The sequence below is a fragment of the Leopardus geoffroyi genome, chromosome A1 (assembly GCF_018350155.1).
Source record: "Leopardus geoffroyi isolate Oge1 chromosome A1, O.geoffroyi_Oge1_pat1.0, whole genome shotgun sequence".
NCBI classification, from domain to species: Eukaryota; Metazoa; Chordata; class Mammalia; order Carnivora; family Felidae; genus Leopardus; species Leopardus geoffroyi.
This window is the reverse complement of record NC_059326.1, coordinates 128,864,438-128,882,555: the sequence shown is the minus strand read 5'-3', so window position 1 is coordinate 128,882,555 and position 18,118 is coordinate 128,864,438. Positions and strand designations below refer to the sequence as shown.

The window sequence follows — 18,118 nt, the reverse complement described above, 5'->3', positions numbered from 1 at the left end:
CTCATTCACAATTTTTTTCCATTCACAATTTGACATGAGTCCAGGTGAAATGCGACTTTATACCATACAAGAGAAAAAGACTTTGTAAACAAATGAGAGTAGGATTTACCTTAAGAGAAAAAAGAAAAAAATGATTAAAATTTTGTAATGCTCCATTTTCAAAATACAAGAACAATAAATAGTGTGAGTAGGGAAGGTGGTGTATACACTACACAGGAATTATGTAAAGACAAACCCTCCTTAATAGTGTAAGGTTTTTAAAATTTGGTTCATGAATAAGATTTCTTAAAAATAAATACAAGCAGAGCTTATTTCCTAGTTATTCTAAGTTGGCATTCTAAAAGACATTTGAGAAAGAATAAAAGCCCAATTCAGGATCTTTCCAAATAAATAAGATCTTAAGAAAATTGGCTATGTTTCCACTAAATTCTTTGTTTTGTTGCTGCTTATGAATCACAAGTTAGAAAAATGGCCAAATTCAGTCCAACGGACAGAATTTTAAAGCTGAAAGAACACCAGAGACAACCTAGTACACTGTCCACATAAAGAAGAGGAAACAGGCTCAGAGTGACTTATCAGCGTATACAGATCAGCAGAGACCAGGCCTGTGAAACTGAACTCACAGGCTTCGACTCCTCACTACAGAAAATAGTCCACAGTATCTGAACCAATCCTGAAGCCACCTTTCATCAACGCGATGTAGGTTGCAGTAAAGGGCTCGGCTGTGGGAACGCCTATGCTATTCCTGGGCTTACTTACATCCTGTCCTGGAACTGAAAACTAGATCAGTAGCACTAAGCTGTGAAGGCATGGTCTACACTACAACCAAAGGGGAACGGAAGCTTCTTGCTTTCTTACGCACCTTTTCTTGCAACCCAAGACTCTTATGCGTTTTACAAGGGAAGCAGCAGAGCAAACCACTGGAAAGGCAGTAATTGGGTATACTGTGTATACAAGATGTAAACAAAACAAACACATCTTGGCCTCTCGAGTGAAGGATGTTAAAATACGATCTGACCCCATCCGGGAATTCCTATTTGAACAAGTTTTTAGAAATCACATAGTTACCTCCAGCAAGTAAAGTATTCAGTATACACAATCCAGTGACTGAGTCTGCTTTTTCTGGCTACTACAGGTACAGGCTAGGTCCAAGCAGCACAAGCTTTGAAACCATCGGCCAAGTTTTCAAACAAGAATGAGTAAGAAAACAACTGCTGCTAATACAACATACAAACATTAACATATGCCCAACGAACAGTATTACAGATCACTAGATTATTTGCCAAAAGCCTGTTCCCTGGTAAATAATAGTTACTGTTGTTATATCTATTTATACATGTCACAGCTTGCTCCTCAAAGAGAACATGCTATAGTCTTTCGAGAATAAAAACCTGCTTTATTTGGCACACAAAAGTGAAGAGGTCTTGCAACATTCGCAGAGGTAATCAAACAGAGCCATTCAGGGCAAGCAATCACATTTGCTCGCAACCAAGCGAGAGTTAATCTCTCAGTTCCTGTAGAGTAGAAGACAATATTAAACTCACTCTATCTGCTTGTTGACTTTTGAATCCCTTTATTTGTGTACTGAAAGAACAAATATCTCTGTGGGAACTCTATGCCCAGTTTATTTATCAAGCTTACGTTGGGCAAGTATCGACCATTTGTGTATTTGTGTGTGTATGTGAAATGAGTTAGGTTCTCAAATTAAAAACAAACAACAAAAATCCCTCCTCACACACATGGCTGCATTTTCCTTTAGTAACAAGTTTCAGTGGATCCACCAAAGTCCAGCTGCTTCACTGTCTCCAGTAGGTGAGGCTTTAACTATTGTCCAACCAGAAGACGAGAGGGGCAAAGGGTGGGTGTGACCCAAGAGAAGAAACTCGCCAGAATCCTTCAACAGCCGCTGTGTGACCCTCACCTTGGCTTTGGGCGGATTGTGGAGACCAACTCCTTTCTTGCCGCCGCTCTGGGGTCTGTTTCCAGGAGCTACAGACCTCACCCACCGGGGCCCTCCATCAAGGGTGTGGCTCCAGCATTGGAGGGGGCTGTCCCCTGGCAGGTATCGGGGGCAAAGGCAGAGGGCCCTCAGGGTTCTGGACCGGCTTCTTAAGGCCTGAGCCCACCTGCGCCTTCACGGTCGCCCCTTCATCCCAGCAGGAGGCGCGGGACTCCGGCTCCCGGCCAGAGACCAGCCAGGGTGCAGCCACACAGCCCGCGCGGCCTCACCTGCCGCTCGCCCGTAAGCAGTGCGCCGCCCTACCCCGCCTCTCCGCCCCCGCGAGTCCTGGAAGTCGAGGTCCCGGGACCCACACAACAATGGCGCAGCCGGAAACTGGCCCCTCGACTTCCTCAGGCCCACTGCGGGCTGGGGCCGGCCTGTGGGCGGGACGGGAAAGCTGCGGCTTCCGCCTTCCTGCTTCCGGCCTGGAGGTGAGTTGGGAGTAGGGGTCCGAACCCGAAGTCCCGGCCGTGATGCGGAGGGGCTGGTGGCGGCCGCTACAGTTGTTTTGTCCACGGCCCAGAGGAGGCGGCCACTGCACTGGCGGACTAAGCCAGGATTCCCGGGGGCCACCCGCTCTCCGGGACCCGCCGGGCCAGTGCCCGCCGAGGCCGAGGGGAGATTGAACGTGGCCCCCTGGGGCCGGCGGCCGGGTGAGGTAGGGGGAGCAAGAATGAGCAAGGGGAAACAAGGGTGGACGGGGCTTGTGATGGCTTGAAATACCATCATTTGCAGCTTCGGGAGCCGCGCAGCACTGGTTTGGAGAGCAAGCCCGGTGGAGCCCTTACGCAAGGAAGAGGAGTAATATTTATTCCTCCAAGTGTGGGAGGCGCGCGCGTTTGGGTCCGAAATTGAAGTGCACGGGAGCCTTGGTGGCTTATGGACGATAACTTTTTTGTGTTAATGGCTAAAACTTTGCCACAAAGCATGTCCTTCACTTCCGCGTGCCTCGTTTTTTGCAAAGTTCTTTCGCTTGCCTTAGTTAATTCGTTACCGTGCTGGAGAAGCTGAAGAAACGGACCTCTTGTGTACGTTGGGGCCTACGAATTCAAGGGTAGGGGACAGAAGCTAGAGTATTTAACAATATCCTAGAGTCACTTTAATTAGTGTTCTCTGTTGAAAATATATGAAGAGACCGGTGAAAGGATATTAAAACCGGTGGTAGTTTCTTGAGTGATGGGATTGTATTTTGTGGTGGTTTTCTGAAAAGAACACGAATTGTAGAATAGACCCCAAAACCGTTAAAGAATAAAGCGAGGTATTTGATTTTGTAATTATGTACCTAGCCCTATAAATTAGTGACAAAAAAGTTCAAGACCTAGGAATGGATATGCTGTAATTTTTTTTTAATATGCCAGTGAGCTTCATAAATAATTTTATTTTTGAAGTAATGTAGTAAAATGCTTGTAATTACTCCAGTAATTAGGATTTTCTTAGAGGGCATTTGCAGTTGTAGTAATGATTTCTTTCTTCACATTAGGAGAAACTAAATATTCAATGTCTTTGATGTGCCAGGCAATTTTAATATGTCATTTATAGATTGCATATATAGAATTTCGAAGTAATTCCATTTGAAATTGTATTCAAATTATCCTGAAAGTTGTAACTGAAACATTTTTTCATCTGTTCTTTTCAACCCACCCAGTATATAGAATTTAAATCTTCTCTCACAAGTATATGGTAGAGCTAAAGAAGAAGAAGACAAGCAAGGGTCATCTGAAATTGTAATTGGCTCACTAATAATCGCAGGACAAAGTTGGAAATAACTTCTCAAGCATAAGGTAGATGACTTTTTAAATCCCAGCTGAAATTGTGGATGTATATACACCCATTCCTACCCAAGTGTTCTAATTCTCACCTTTGAATAGAGGTTGACCCAAACATGAAAGGTTGAAAAGCCTGTGAGGCAAAATAGAAAATGTCACTCAGAACCACACCGTCCTTCCTTAACAGATGGCCCTCCCATACCGACTCAAAATGGAACAAAATGCATGGCACCTGTTGTGGGTAATTTTCTCCTTTATTAAATTATGTCCTCAAGTAGGAGTCCTCAGAGCCAAAAGAGTACATAAAATAGCATGTGGCTTTTTTGCTCCTATTTCTTTGCATATGAATGTAGATATTTTCATGGCTCCCATAGCTTCTCCTTTTCATTCCTGGAAACAGCCATCCATTACCTCTCTTTCTCCTGGCCTTTCATGTACTCCATGGTTTGTCCTTTTCAAACACCAAATTTGATGATTCATACTTTTGTTAATTACTACATAAAAGTACTAAGGTTTTGTCCAAAAATGACAGGATTCAGCTGTTGTCTGGAATGAGTGTTTAAAACTCAAAATTCTTACAAAAGTCGACTGCTAATAAAATGTGTCGACTATCAAGAATGCGTAGTTCCTGTGGCAGATTGCACTTGGTTTTTACTTTTATCTTTAACTTTACATCTTTTAAGTGTTATCATACTTGGATTAGTTTTTTTAACTGGAGATATCAGTCTTTATTAAAATAGTACATTTAATGCTTTTTAAAAACAAGAAACTAATGAGTGAAAATGGAATTCTGAGTTAACTGATTGTATGATGTAACTTTTTCAAAATTTGATTAACCACATAGTCTTTTCTCTCGTTGCCTCCCTCCCCTTTCCGAAGACACTACCAAGATGTTTGACGTAAAGGCTTGGGCTGAGTATGTTGTGGAATGGGCTGCAAAGGACCCGTATGGCTTCCTTACAACGGTTATTTTGGCCCTTACTCCATTGTTTCTAGCAAGTGCTGTACTGTCCTGGAAATTGGCCAAGATGATTGAAGCCAGGGAAAAGGAACAAAAGAAGAAACAAAAACGTCAAGAAAATATTGCAAAAGCTAAACGACTAAAGAAGGATTGAAGGAATGAACAGGCTCTATAACCAGACAAAAAGCACTTGGAAAATTAAGCAGCTTTGGAAGGACCCACTGAGGTTTCTTTTCTGATTTTTATGACAGTAATTTGTAGTCACTGAAGTCTGAGCACATGGAAGGATCATGTTAGTTGTGGCCTCTACTACTGCAACTTTTAGGCTTTGGTGTAGAAGTCTGTTGACAGTTATTGTAAATTGGCATTTATTCTATAAATTCTTTATAACTGACTTAGTCATTTGCCATTTTGCAGCTTATGTACTGAAACGAAAACATCCTGTGGAGAGAAATGACTATACATTATGAATTCTTTTCAAATAATGGCTTAGAATGGGGCCCTTTCTGGACAAAAGTAGTTAAGAATGTAAAAATCAAAACTGTCCTGAGGTGAAAAGTGTGCTTTGGCTTAAAAGGCATATAGTATATTATATCTTTTATCATTATTGCTTATTTCTTGGAATAGAATCATTTCTGGCTTTCTCAAAGCCACATATTAACTAATGACTTTTTGTGTTCTGCATTTTCTCATTTTAGCCCTTGAGATAATTATCTGACATTCTGCATTTTTTAAAATCTAATTTTATAAAGAATTCTCTTATTGACTATATAGAATACCACCTACCAGATACAACAGCTTTTGTACTTATGAACACTGCCATTTTCTTAGAGATGTCTTGTTGAGTAGAATAACACTATGATTTAAAGCTCGCAGTAAAAATGCCAAACCTTGTGTTACCTTGGAACCAGTTTACTCTTTCTTGTGCTAAGTAGAAATGTGAAGTAGTTAAAATGTCTTATCAGATAATTTGCTTATTATATAGATGCCATTTTTTGTTTTTTCTTCCATTCTTTGTTTTAACTTACCTAGTAGTGATATTCTACTTTCTGATGAAACAGGTTCATGGTGAAAATTAAAATTTCAAATTTCTTTTAAGGAATTCTTAAAAAGTAATAGTTAAGTTGTAATTCCTAAGTGGTAAAGAAAGGTTTAACATTTGGAAAAATTTTGGTCATCATACCAGTAATTAGATGAAAAAAGGTAAATTATGTCAAAATGAGATATGTGTTAAAATTAGAAATAAAGAGCTAAAGGATCTTTCCTTTAGTTAAGTAGATAACTGGAACTTTTTACTATTAAACAGGCTTTTATAAATGCATAGTCCAGTAATTTTATTTGCTGTCAGTATATAATAGCTTATTAATGTTTTCCTCCCCTCTGATAATGAATTTTAAATTACAAAAAATTGTCCACCAGCTTTAGTTTAAAAATGGAACTAGATATTGAAATAAATTTGATACTTTTTTATAAAAAGGTCCTGTTTTTTTTTTAAGGGGGGCTAATAATAATACAGTAATTAAAATTAGATGACTTTTCAAAGGGTTATGAATTTCATTTATAGCTGAAAGCATACTTACAAAAGTTGAGGACAGTGTTTCTCAACTACAGATACCTAAGGACTCCTGAGAATGTTGATGGGCTGGTCTGAACAGTACTACTTTATATGTTAGGTTGTCAGTTACAACGTGGTGCCAGTGTAATGACCATATTGCATATTGCCACTCCGGTGTTTCGTTATATTACTCAGGTGATCTAGGATATCTAGTGACCTTTTTATTGCCACTGAAGTTTTAATAGTTAGAATTACCATTGCAATTCAAACTGAAAAAAAATGCTTCTGTAGATCTACTGGCCCTCCTGGATCTACAGAGCCCATAAGTCTTCCTTATGGTCGGTCACATTTTAGAGTAAAAGTACTGCAGCAAAAGATCTATTCACCATAATTCTCAGTTACCTACTAAAGCTGTGTTTTCATTGGTTCTCATTACAATTTAAAGATATTTATTTAACTGAAATCTTCTTTTTCTATAATTTCTTTTAGTCTTAACACATGCCAATTTTGTATTTGTTTGGCATATGCCATTTGTTTCCTCAGGTTTAGCTTTTCCCAACATTTATGGGACCTTTTTTTATATGTGAGATCAAGGTTTCATAATATGTATGTCTGTGTGTATGTGGGGGATTTGGGGGGATGTAAAATAGAGTATTTTGAGGGTTCAGATTCTTCAGAACAATCAATCTTCTCTCACTGCAACAAGTAGTACTATTGATGAAAGAATCCCATTTACTATTAGCCATAATACTTCCTTTAAAAGTTGTCTATTATGTTGTTTCCTAAGCTTTGAGAGCTAATCTAATCAGTTACCTTTTTATGGCTGGTTTTGGGAAAAACACAGCCTGCCTGTAGACAGATATTTTACCAAAAACAAAAGTTGGTGTGTCAGATTTTGATCCTTGGTATGCATGTGATGAATTTCAGTGTGGTATTACTAGATCAGATATACTTTTTTGGTACAGTGTTTTTTACTTGTTTTTCTTGGAATTCTAGTAAAGCAAATGAAGTAAGCTTACCAGGGTGTGAGCCGGAAAACTAATGTTGAGATACATTATTATTAATAAGTCCTGACCCATTCCTTCTTTCCTTACACATAATGTAAAGGAAAGGGGCCAGGGCCACTTAACACCTCATCTCTTATCCTGTTACTGATTCCTATTAAGGAATGATTGTCTTTATATTGCAGTTGGTTATAGTATCACTCTGATTTACTTCATATCTGGAATATATGTGGAATATACATATATATATACACACACACTCACACAAATATATGTATTTCTCAAACATTAAAACATTCCATTTTCAAATACCACCAGTTTGGGAAATATAAAATAAAATTTAGGATTATTCCTACACGATTTCTTGGAAGCTTTTAACTTAATTTGACTATCATAGACTTCTCACTGCTGTTTCTTTCCCCAGAGAACATAAACACTTTGAGAAAGCCTGTTCTAAATAAATTCAGGTTACATTTTACTTTATTTTTGTTTTTTGTTTTGCTTTGTTTGGTGATATCAGGTTACAATTTATTTGTTTTTAAAAAATTTTCAAGGTTTATTTTAGAGAGAGTACGGGAAGGGCAGAGAGAGAGAATCTTAAGTAGGCCCTATACTCAGCGTGGATCTTGATGCAGGGCTCTATCCCTTGACCCTAGGATCATGACCTGAGCCGAAATCAAACACTCAACTGAGTTGAGCCACCCAGGTGCCCCAAGATCAGATTACATTTTAAATAGTGTGGTTAATGAGGTAGCATTAAAAAAATAAGGTATTGGCTCAAGGCTGATTCAATTAAGAAATAAATGATAGCCAGATATCAGTAAAAGTAGGAATGGAAAAGAATAACAGGTAATGGGAAAGGTTTTTTTCCTCCATTTTTATTGATTTTCAACTTCACATATCCAAGGCATAGCTGATAGGCTAGATTTATATGATTAACCCCAATAGTCAACACATTTTCTATACTTTAACAGTCAAAAATCTGTTTGCATGTGTAGCACATGCATGGGAAATCAAGGATTTACCTCTGAGAAAGCACTTGAAGTATATCTGACACTTAACTTGGAACATTTTTACTTTTGGAATTAAAAAAACTTTGCCTAGGGTTGAAGTTGGTCTTGAAGCAGTAAGGACATGTTTATTAAAACAAAACTTGTGAGTGTCCTAAATATAACAATTTAAAATACAAAATGTGGCAGACAAACTAATATTTTATTTAATACTTTAATTCTGCTTTGCATGTGTCTGGCATAAAAGCCAAATATAGAAAAGATTGCATAGAAAGGTAATTTGAATTAGGCCAAGGTTTTTAGGTTCAGTTTTTATGTAGGACATACAGCTCTGTTCCCTTGGCATCTAACAGTGCCACCAGATATCCAAAAAATGTTAGTCTTGAGGAAGAGTCTGGATGTATTATTAGAACTGTCATTTCCACTTCTTGAAATCACTTTATTGGGGCGCCTGGGTGGCGCAGTCGGTTAAGCGTCCGACTTCAGCCAGGTCACGATCTCGCGGTCCGTGAGTTGGAGCCCCGCGTCGGGCTCTGGGCTGATGGCTCAGAGCCTGGAGCCTGCTTCTGATTCTGTGTCTCCCTCTCTCTCTGCCCCTCCCCCGTTCATGCTCTGTCTCTCTCTGTCCCCAAAAAAATAAATAAACGTTGAAAAAAAAAATTAAAAAAAAAAAAAAAAAAAAAGAAATCACTTTATTTATTTTAATGTTTATTTATTTTTGAGAGACAGAGCATGAATGGGGGAGCGTCAGAGAGAGGGAGACACAGAATCCGAAGCAGGCTCCAGGCTCTGAGCTGTCGTCACAGAGCCCGACATGGGGCTCGAACTCACGGACCGTGAGATCATGACCTGAGCTGAAGTTGGACACAACCGACTAAGCCACCCAGGCACCCCTTGAAATCACTTTAAAAGTGCATACTCCAGGGGCACCTGGCTGACTCAGTGGAGCATGTGACTCTTGATCTCAGGGTTGTAAGTTCAAGCCCAACATTGGGTGTAGAGATTACTTAAAAATAAAATCTTAAAAAAAAAGTGTGCTCTACCAAAAATGGTGGGCCAGTGTCATACTCAGGTATTTTCCCACAAGGACTTCTGGTTAAGATTTTCTTTTGCTGCTTATGTGAAACAAGTATTTTATTTATTTATTTTATGCCTCCCCTAGTTTTTTGTATTTTTTTAAAGTTTTTGTTTAAATTCCAGTTAGTTATGTTAACATACAGTGTGATATTAGTTTCAGGCGTACAATATAGTGATTCAGCACTTCCATACATCACTCAGTGCTTATCATAGCAACTGTCCTCCTTAATTCCCATCACCTATTTATTTCACCTGTCCTCCCACCCATCTCCCCTCTGGTAACCATCAGTTTGTTTTCTGTTGTTAATAAAACAAGTTTTTTAAAATGAAAACATAAAAATTAAAGTTAATGTAAATTCTGTCATAACATTAAGATATGTACAAACTATAAGGCAAACATTTATAAAAAGATACGTATGGAATACATTTAATAAGCTAATAGAAATTTGGCAGTAGACGTATTCTAGCATGTTAGAAAATTTGCAGTTTTTCTTGTAACCCAGGACTCAAGAACATCTTAATTATAATCAATTGTACTATAAATTTTACCTCTTTATACTGCATGGTGGCTAGTTCCTTTTTTGCCTCTATGGTAAAATGTAACATTACTTTGTAATGATATAGAGACAGAATGGTTAACCTCATATTAACAGGGTTGCTGGAATGTTAGTATTATCACCAAGTAGCTTTTGTGTTATTCAATAACTATGTCATAATTACATTTGATTATTTGTTTTAATATTACATTTTATAAAGTATTTTTCTGATATTTATTTCTTACGCAATTAAATTTTTTTACCTTCTATTAAATAAAAATATTAACCTATGTGTTTTTAGGAATTCACTGTTAAAATACTTAACCAAGGATTTCCTTATAGAGCATTGAAATTTGGATCACTTATTCAGTACATATTTATTGAGCATCTATTATAATGCCACACACAGAGAAGAACTCTGTATTAGCAACAAAAACTTGTTTGTGCACTTCAGAAAACTTGACCCTTCAAAAATATTTTTGTATAATAAAAGGTATATATGAGCCTACTGGCTCAGTCTGTTAAGCATCTGACCCTTGGTTGTGGCTCAGGTCATGATCTCCTGGTTCACGGGATTGAGCCCCAGGGGCTCTGTGCTAACAGGGTGGAGCCTGCTTGGGATTTTCTCTCTCTCCTCTCTGTCCATCTCCCACTCATTTTCTTTCTCTCTCTCTCTTTCTCAAAACAAATAAACACTAGAAAAATACTTTTGTATGATGATGAGTGTTTTAACATCACTTGTCTACATTTTTCTTCAATATACGAGCCACTAGAATCCCTATTGTCACTGGAATTGCTCAGAACCCTATGTTTCATTTTCTTAAGATAATTTTTAATCTCCTAGAACTCCAGTTGTACCATTTCTCTGTTTAAGACTTTTGCAATAGATTGGCTACTTGTATTGGTCCTAATTCCTCGATTCAAACGCCAACCTTAATCCTGCCATAAGCTAGTTTTAGTCTCATCCACTCATCATGGCCTTTTTTTTTTCATATCCATTTCTCAACTAAATTTTCTTGGCCTTCACATAATCCAAGATCATGTTTTTTATTAATCCTTTAGAATCTTACAAGCAGTCTTCTCACTTTTTTTTTTTTTTAATTGGGTAATTTAGGAGAGCTCACTAACTACCCTTATTTCTATCATGATATATACATTAGGGCTCCTAAATGATCATAAGGATCCAAAATGTACTGAGCATTTAAAGTGACAGGATCCTTCTCAAAGGAGCAATCTTAACAGGATCCTTCTCAAGGGAGCAATCTTAACAGACAAATTAATAAACAGAATGATGACTAAAGCAAATGAAGGAGTTAAGTCTAAAAGAAGTCAGGTTTAGGGGCACCTGGCTGGCTCAGTCAGTAGTGTGCAAAAAGAGCTCCACGTTGGGTGGAAAGAGAACTTAAAAATCTTAAAGAAAAAAAGGTTTCTTTAGTTCATAACCTCACATTTCTTATGCATACTAAAAATGAATTCTAAGCTTACTGGGATAGAGAACTATTGTACAGTCAGAAAATAACAAAGTAATCTTTATTTATTTATTGTTAAAAAAGTTACATACAAATGAAGTATTACCACAGTGCATTCATTGATTGGGGTTCTTGCCGCCTTGTGGCATCCAGGATCCTGGTTGAAAGGTTTTACCAGTGCTGGTGGGAGCCACTGAGGGTTCTTCCTTTCCAAAGTATGGAGCAGAGGCGTGGCCTTTGATCTGAGTCTGAAGTGGTGGAGCCAAAAGTTCTTCGTTCTCTTTGCTAAGGAGTTTTTCCTCTTCATAAAGCTGTTGGCTTTTCCTTTTAACGACTTCTCTATTTTTTTCATTCTTTAGGATTTCCTGCATATAATATATATATATATATATAATAATATATATTAATGAAAGAAATTATTAAATTTCTAATTAGAAGAATTAGGTTTTATGAAACTAAATAAAAACTAATAGGTTTTATGAAAATAAAAAAGCCAATAAAAATGCATATATATGATACTTTTACATTTAAATAATATATAGATAGGCACAGGGCAAGTTGAAAAAAAAAACTATCTGATAATATACCAGTGTTCTTTGAATTAAACAGCTCTGCCATCATATACCATAATAAGGTGTGAAGGACCATAAAATAAAAATATTTACTACCCAAGAAGTGAAACTACTTAACATGAAATACTACACAAGAGCATAAGTCACGCTCTCAAAGATCTTAAGCTTAGCAGCTATATTCTGGCTCACAACTGATAAGTGATTGCACTTTCTGCTGGAGATGAAGTGAAGGTGACGATGGCCTCAGAAAGATGCTCCTACCAATCTATTTTTCTGTGGGAATTAAAGCATGGATGCTACTGCCACCCCCTAAAGCGCCAGACCCAAGTCCTATCTGTGACCCTTTCTGTTCTGGGGTGGTGTGGCAGTGAGGAGGAGGTGGAGGATGGAATCAGAGTTTAGCATGCCCCAGACACCAGTGGCAGAGAGGCACTCTCAGAAAGGCTTCCTCTGGGAATGCAAGCTGGTGCAGCCACTCTGGAAAACAGTATGGAGGTTCCTCAAAAAACTGAAAATAGAACTACCCTGCGACCCAGAAATTGCACTACTAGGCATTTATCCACGGGATGCAGGTGTGCTGTTATGAAGGGACACATGCACCCCCATGTTTATAGCAGCACTATCCACAATAGCCAAAGTATGGAAAGAGCACAAATGTCCATCGATGGATGAATGGGTAAAGAAGATGTGGTAGATCTATATCTATCTATCTATCTATCTATCTATCTATCTATCTATCTATCTATCTATCCATCCATACACACACAATGGAGTATTACTCGGCAATCCAAAAGAATGAAATCTTGCCATTTGCAACTACACGGATGGAACTGGAGAGTAATATGCTAAGTGAAATTAGTCAAAGAAAGACAAAAATCATATGACTTCACTCCTATGAGGACTTTAAGAGACAAAACAGATGAACATAAGGGAAGGGAAACAAAAATAATATAAAAAACAGGGAGGGGGACAAAACAGAAGAGACCCATAAATATGGAGAACAAACTGGGGGTTATGGGAGGGGTTGTTGGAGAGGGGATGGGCTAAATGGGTAAGGGGCACTAAGGAATCTACTGAAATCATTGTTGCACTATATGCTAACTAATTTGGGTGTACAGTTAAAAAAATAAAAAAACAAAAAAAAATGCTTCCTCAAATCAGTGCAAGCTATTTGTACAATGCAGTTCAGTCCCTAAGAGTTGCTATTCTACCTCGAAAGATCTATACCTCCAAATTACTGTATTTCATTGAATACAATCGAAACACTGAATTTTAGATTTAAGAAGCATCACTGTTACATATCCCACTAAAAAGGGCAAACTCTACATATCCTCATTTCAGAGTTGTTAAAATTTGAAAAGATGTGCGTCTTAAAAACAGATGAAATATAGTCATTACATCTTTTATCTTTACTGATTCCTTCCTCTTCTATCTTAATTCCTTTGAAATGGGTAATATTTTTAAATGTTCTTTTTGCTTATCTGTACTTAAAAAAATTTCCTTAACATATATGTTATGTATGAAAAAAATTGAATGATAATGAAACTAATATTTGACAACACTGACAAAAACAAATTGGTGCAGCTACTCTGGAAAACAGAATGGAGGTTCCTCAAAAAGTTAAAAATAGAAGTATCCTATGATACAACAATTGCACTACTACGTATTTACCCTAAGGATACAATAATACAGATTCAAAGGGGTACACGCACCGTGATGTTTGTGGCAGCATCCAGTGATGAATGGATAAAGAATATGTGAGATGTACACACACACACACATTAAATTTTTTTAATGTTTCTTTTTGAGAGCATGAGCAGGGTAGGGACAGAGAGAGACAGACACACAAAATCCAAAGCAGGCTTCAGGCTCTGAGCTGTCAGCGCAGAGCCTGCCGTGAGTTCCGGACACACAAACTGCAGGATCATGACCCGAGCCAAAGTTGGATGCTTAACCACTAAGCCACCCAGGTGCCCCAAGAGTAGTCAGATTTTTAAGCATCCTGTTGAATTCTCAGGTGAAGTGACGATGCATCACAAAGAAAATTTCTCCCTTGGGGTGCCTGGGTGGCTCAGTAGGCTAAGCATCCGATTTTGGCTCAGGTCATGATCTTGGGGTTTGTGAGTTCGAGCCCCACATCAGGCTCTGTGCTGGGAGCTCAAAGCCTGGAGCCTGCTTGGGATTCTGTCTCCCTCTTTGCCCCTCCCCCACCCACACTCGGTCTCTCTCTTTCTCAAAAATAAACATTAAAAAAATTTAAAAAAAATTAAAAAAAAAGGAAATCTCTCAATATGATACTGGAGATACTGGAAGTAGACAAAAATACTTTTCCACATCTCCATACACTTTAGTACCCTCTGTGACCTACTGTGTCTTCATGGAAGTTCTTGGAGCAGAATGAAAGCTACGGGACAGGGTTGAACTTACACTATTAACCAACCACAGGTAGCAAAACGCTACTGAGAAGTTCCTATGTAGCTTGTTTGGTTTTGGTTTAAGAGGATCAGTCACATGGCCTGAAGCTGCCCATGCCTGCTTTATTTACCTCAGCTCTACTGCTGCTGTCTTCCAGCTGGCATAAGCCTCTAGTTTCTGCATAAAGGAAAACTGAGGGCAGAGAGCTGTTCTTTCTTTTGCTCTGTTTTCACATTTCTCTTCATTCACCATTACTCTACCAAATCAGTTTGGTAACTGCCAACAACAGCCATCTAGGCAAACAAAAAGCCAATATGAATATATTAATTATTTTAACATATGAAGATAGATTAAAAATTTCAGAGTTGAAAAACATGGAGATTATAATTTCTCCTAGAAAAGAATTTACTTCTTTTTTCTTTTTTTAAAAACTAATTGTTATCAGACCCCTCCTAATGGCTTCCAGGAAAATTAAACAGAACATAAATCATGTATGAAAGGAAATCTAGTTTTGTAAATATTTGTAATAGATAAAATGAAAGTACTTAGGTAGAAAAAATAGGAATTTGTGCACTTAAAGATAAACATCATTTTTAATAAAGCCTATTTTACAGTAGAAATTACCATAAAATAAGAATTCCTCCTTATATTTCCTTTGAACAACACCTTACGTCTCAATATGTTCATCAATAAAAACAGTATGTTTGTTTCAGTGTGTAGAGATAAACCAAGAGCAAACAGGTCTTCCTTCAGATAAATGTTTATATGTTTAAAAAAATCCTTTTATTTGCTGCTTTTTAAAAAAATTATTTTTAACATTTATTTATTATTGAGAGTCAGAGAGAGACCGAGCTTGAGCATGGGAGGGACAGAGAGAGGGGGAGACACAGAATCCAGAGCAGGCTCCAGGCTCTGAGCTGTCAGCACAGAGCCTGACATGGGTCTCAAACTCACAAACCGTGAGATCAAGACCTGAGCCAGGTGCTTAACCAGGCACCCCTATTTGCTGGTTTTTTCCCCTGACAGTATTTTTCAACATAAAAAAAGATAGGTGTTTCACTTGCATTGTACCACAATTTACTTAATGAGCAGACCTACTGTTGTCTCCAATATTACACATTTTCATTTAAAAAAATAGCACCCTGATGACCATCCACACATTCGCTGTCCCTGAAACACAGTTGCAATGCCAAAATACCTCTTACTAGCTGGGACACCAAGAAGGTCACTTAACTTTTTTCAATCTCAGTTTATCTGAAAATGGGAATGAAGTGACTGTGTATATATAAATATTTACATGACAAGTACTCATCTGTATACTGTTCACATTGATAGGCTTTCTGAAAGTTTGTGGTTAAGACCATGGGCTCTATTGGGTATTGTATGTAAGTGATGAATCACTGAATTCTGCTCCTGAATCCAATACTGTACTGTATGTTAACTAACTACAATTTAAATAAAAACATGAAAAAAAAAAAGACCATGGGCTCTGAAGCAAGACTACCTGCATATAAATGCCAGTTTGACCATGTACTAGCTATGTGACCCCATCAATGTTGCTTAACCTCTCTGTGTTTCAGTTTCCTCATGTGTAAAATGAAGACAACAATGCTGTCTTCTTCAATGGGCTGTTCTAAGGACTGCACAAGAATGGACTGCTGGGCAATGATAAGACAATAGAAGAGGGTACAGGTGACTTTTTAAACTAAATCACTTTATTTATTTATTTATTTATTTATTTATTTATTTATTTATTTATTTAATTTATTTATTTTATAATATATGAAATTTATTGTCAAATTGGTTTCCATACAACACCCAGTGCTCATCCCAAAAGATGCCCTCTTCAACACCCATCACCCACCCTCCCCTCCCTCCCACCCCCCATCAACCCTCAGTTTATCCTCAGTTTTTAAGAGTCTCTTATGCGGGGTGCCTGGGTGGTGCAGTCGGTTAAGCGTCCGACTTCAGCCAGGTCACGATCTCGCGGTCCGTGAGTTCGAGCCCTGCGTCAGGCTCTGGGCTGATGGCTCAGAGACTGGAGCCTGCTCTGGGCTGATGGCTCAGAGCCTGGAGCCTGTTTCCGATTCTGTGTCTCCCTCTCTCTCTGCCCCTCCCGCGTTCATGCTCTGTCTCTCTCTGTCCCCAAAATAAATAAACGTTGGGAAAAAAAAAAAAAAAAAGAGTCTCTTATGCTTTGGCTCTCTCCCACTCTAGCCTCTTTTTTTTTTTTTTTCCTTCCCCTCCCCCATGGGATTCTGTTAAGTTTCTCAGGATCCACATAAGAGTGAAAACATATGGTATCTGTCTTTCTCTGTATGGCTTATTTCACTTAGCATCACACTCTCCAGTTCCATCCACGTTGCTACAAAGGGCCATATTTCATTCTTTCTCATTGCCACGTAGTACTCCATTGTGTATATAAACCACAATTTCTTTATTCATTCATCAGTTGATGGACATTTAGGCTCTTTCCACAATTTGGCTATTGTTGAGAGTGCTGCTATAAACATTGGGGTACAAGTGCCTCTATGCATCAGTACTCCTGTATCCCTTGGGTAAATTCCTAGCAGTGCTACTGCTGGGTCATAAGGTAGGTCTATTTTTAATTTTTTGAGGAACCTCCGCGCTGCTTTCCAGAGTGGCTGCACCAGTTTGCATTCCCACCAACAGTGCAAGAGGGTTCCCGTTTCTCCACGTCCTCTCCAGCATCTATAGTCTCCTGATTTGTTCATTTTGGCCACTCTGACTGGCGTGAGGTGATATCTGAGTGTGGTTTTGATTTGTATTTCCCTGATGAGGAGCGACACTGAGCATCTTTTCATGTGCCTGTGGGCCATCCAGATATCTTCTTTAGAGAAGTGTCTATTCATGTTTTCTGCCCATTTCTTCACTGGGTTATTTGTTTTTCGGGTGTGAAGTTTGGTGAGCTCTTTATAGATTTTGGATACTAGCCCTTTATCCTATATGTCATTTGCAAATATCTTTTCGCATCCCACTGGTTGACTTTTAGTTTTGTTGATTGTTTCCTTTGCTCTGCAGAAGCTTTTTATCTTCATGAAGTCCCAATAGTTCATTTTTGCTTTTAATTCCCTTGCCTTTGGGGATGTGTCACGTAAGAAATTGCTGCAGCTGATATAAAAGAGGTCTTTTCCTGCTTTCTCCTCTAGGGTTTTGATGGTTTCCTGTCTCACATTCAGGTCCTTTATCCATTTTGAGTTTATTTTTGTGAATGGTGTGAGAAAGTGGTCTAGTTTCAACCTTCTGCATGTTGCTGTCCAGTTCTCCCAGCACCATTTGTTAAAGAGACTGTCTTTTTTCCATTGGATATTCTTTACTGCTTTGTCAAAGATTAGTTGGCCATACTTTTGTGGGTCTAGTTCTGGGGTTTCTATTCTATTCCATTGGTCTATGTGTCTGTTTTTGTGCCAATACCATGCTGTCTTGATGATGACAGCTTTGTAGTAGAGGCTAATGTCTGGGATTGTGATGCCTCCTGCTTTGGTCTTCTTCAAAATTACTTTGGCTATTCGGGGCCTTTTGTGATTCCATATGAATTTTAGGATTGCTTGTTCTAGTTTCGAGAAGAATGCTGGTGCAATTTTGATTGGGATTGCATTGAATGTGTAGATAGCTTTGGGTAGTATTGACATTTTAACAATATTTATTCTTCCAACCCATGAGCACGGAATGTTTTTCCATTTCTTTATATCTTCTTCAATTTCCTTCATAAGCTTTCTATAGTTTTCAG

The 18,118-nt window shown here is 38.3% G+C and overlaps 2 protein-coding genes and 1 long non-coding RNA gene across 11 annotated transcripts in view; 1 reads left to right on the top strand and 2 right to left on the bottom strand.

Annotated features, from left to right (window-relative positions):
* LOC123606167 overlaps positions 1 to 2,031 on the bottom strand; it is a 90,262-nt gene extending 88,231 nt beyond the window's left edge. For all 3 annotated transcript variants that reach the window (XR_006716135.1, XR_006716140.1, XR_006716141.1), the window contains exon 1: positions 1,922 to 2,031. This is a non-coding gene — a long non-coding RNA (uncharacterized LOC123606167). The remainder of the gene's footprint in view (positions 1 to 1,921) is intronic.
* Positions 2,032 to 2,319: 288 nt separating this feature from the next.
* On the top strand, positions 2,320 to 6,050 carry SMIM15 (small integral membrane protein 15). 7 transcript variants are annotated; one of them, XM_045494134.1, is made up of 4 exons: positions 2,320 to 2,433; positions 3,648 to 3,783; positions 3,956 to 4,009; positions 4,648 to 6,050. In XM_045494134.1, exons 3-4 carry the CDS (start codon positions 3,994 to 3,996, stop codon positions 4,881 to 4,883), a joined length of 252 nt encoding a protein of 83 aa, XP_045350090.1. In that variant the 5' UTR covers positions 2,320 to 2,433; positions 3,648 to 3,783; positions 3,956 to 3,993; the 3' UTR covers positions 4,884 to 6,050. The 7 variants fall into 7 exon arrangements, with proteins under 7 accessions (XP_045350090.1, XP_045350135.1, XP_045350117.1 ...); XM_045494161.1 differs by having other exon boundaries at positions 2,419 to 3,056; XM_045494154.1 differs by lacking the exon at positions 2,320 to 2,433 and adding an exon at positions 2,545 to 2,655.
* A 4,788-nt stretch (positions 6,051 to 10,838) lies between these two features.
* Positions 10,839 to 18,118, bottom strand: part of NDUFAF2 (NADH:ubiquinone oxidoreductase complex assembly factor 2) — a 176,129-nt gene continuing 168,849 nt past the window's right edge. The window contains exon 4 of the mRNA XM_045494120.1: positions 10,839 to 11,745. Coding sequence (XP_045350076.1) covers positions 11,497 to 11,745 — 249 coding nt within the window. The 3' untranslated portion in view covers positions 10,839 to 11,496. The remainder of the gene's footprint in view (positions 11,746 to 18,118) is intronic.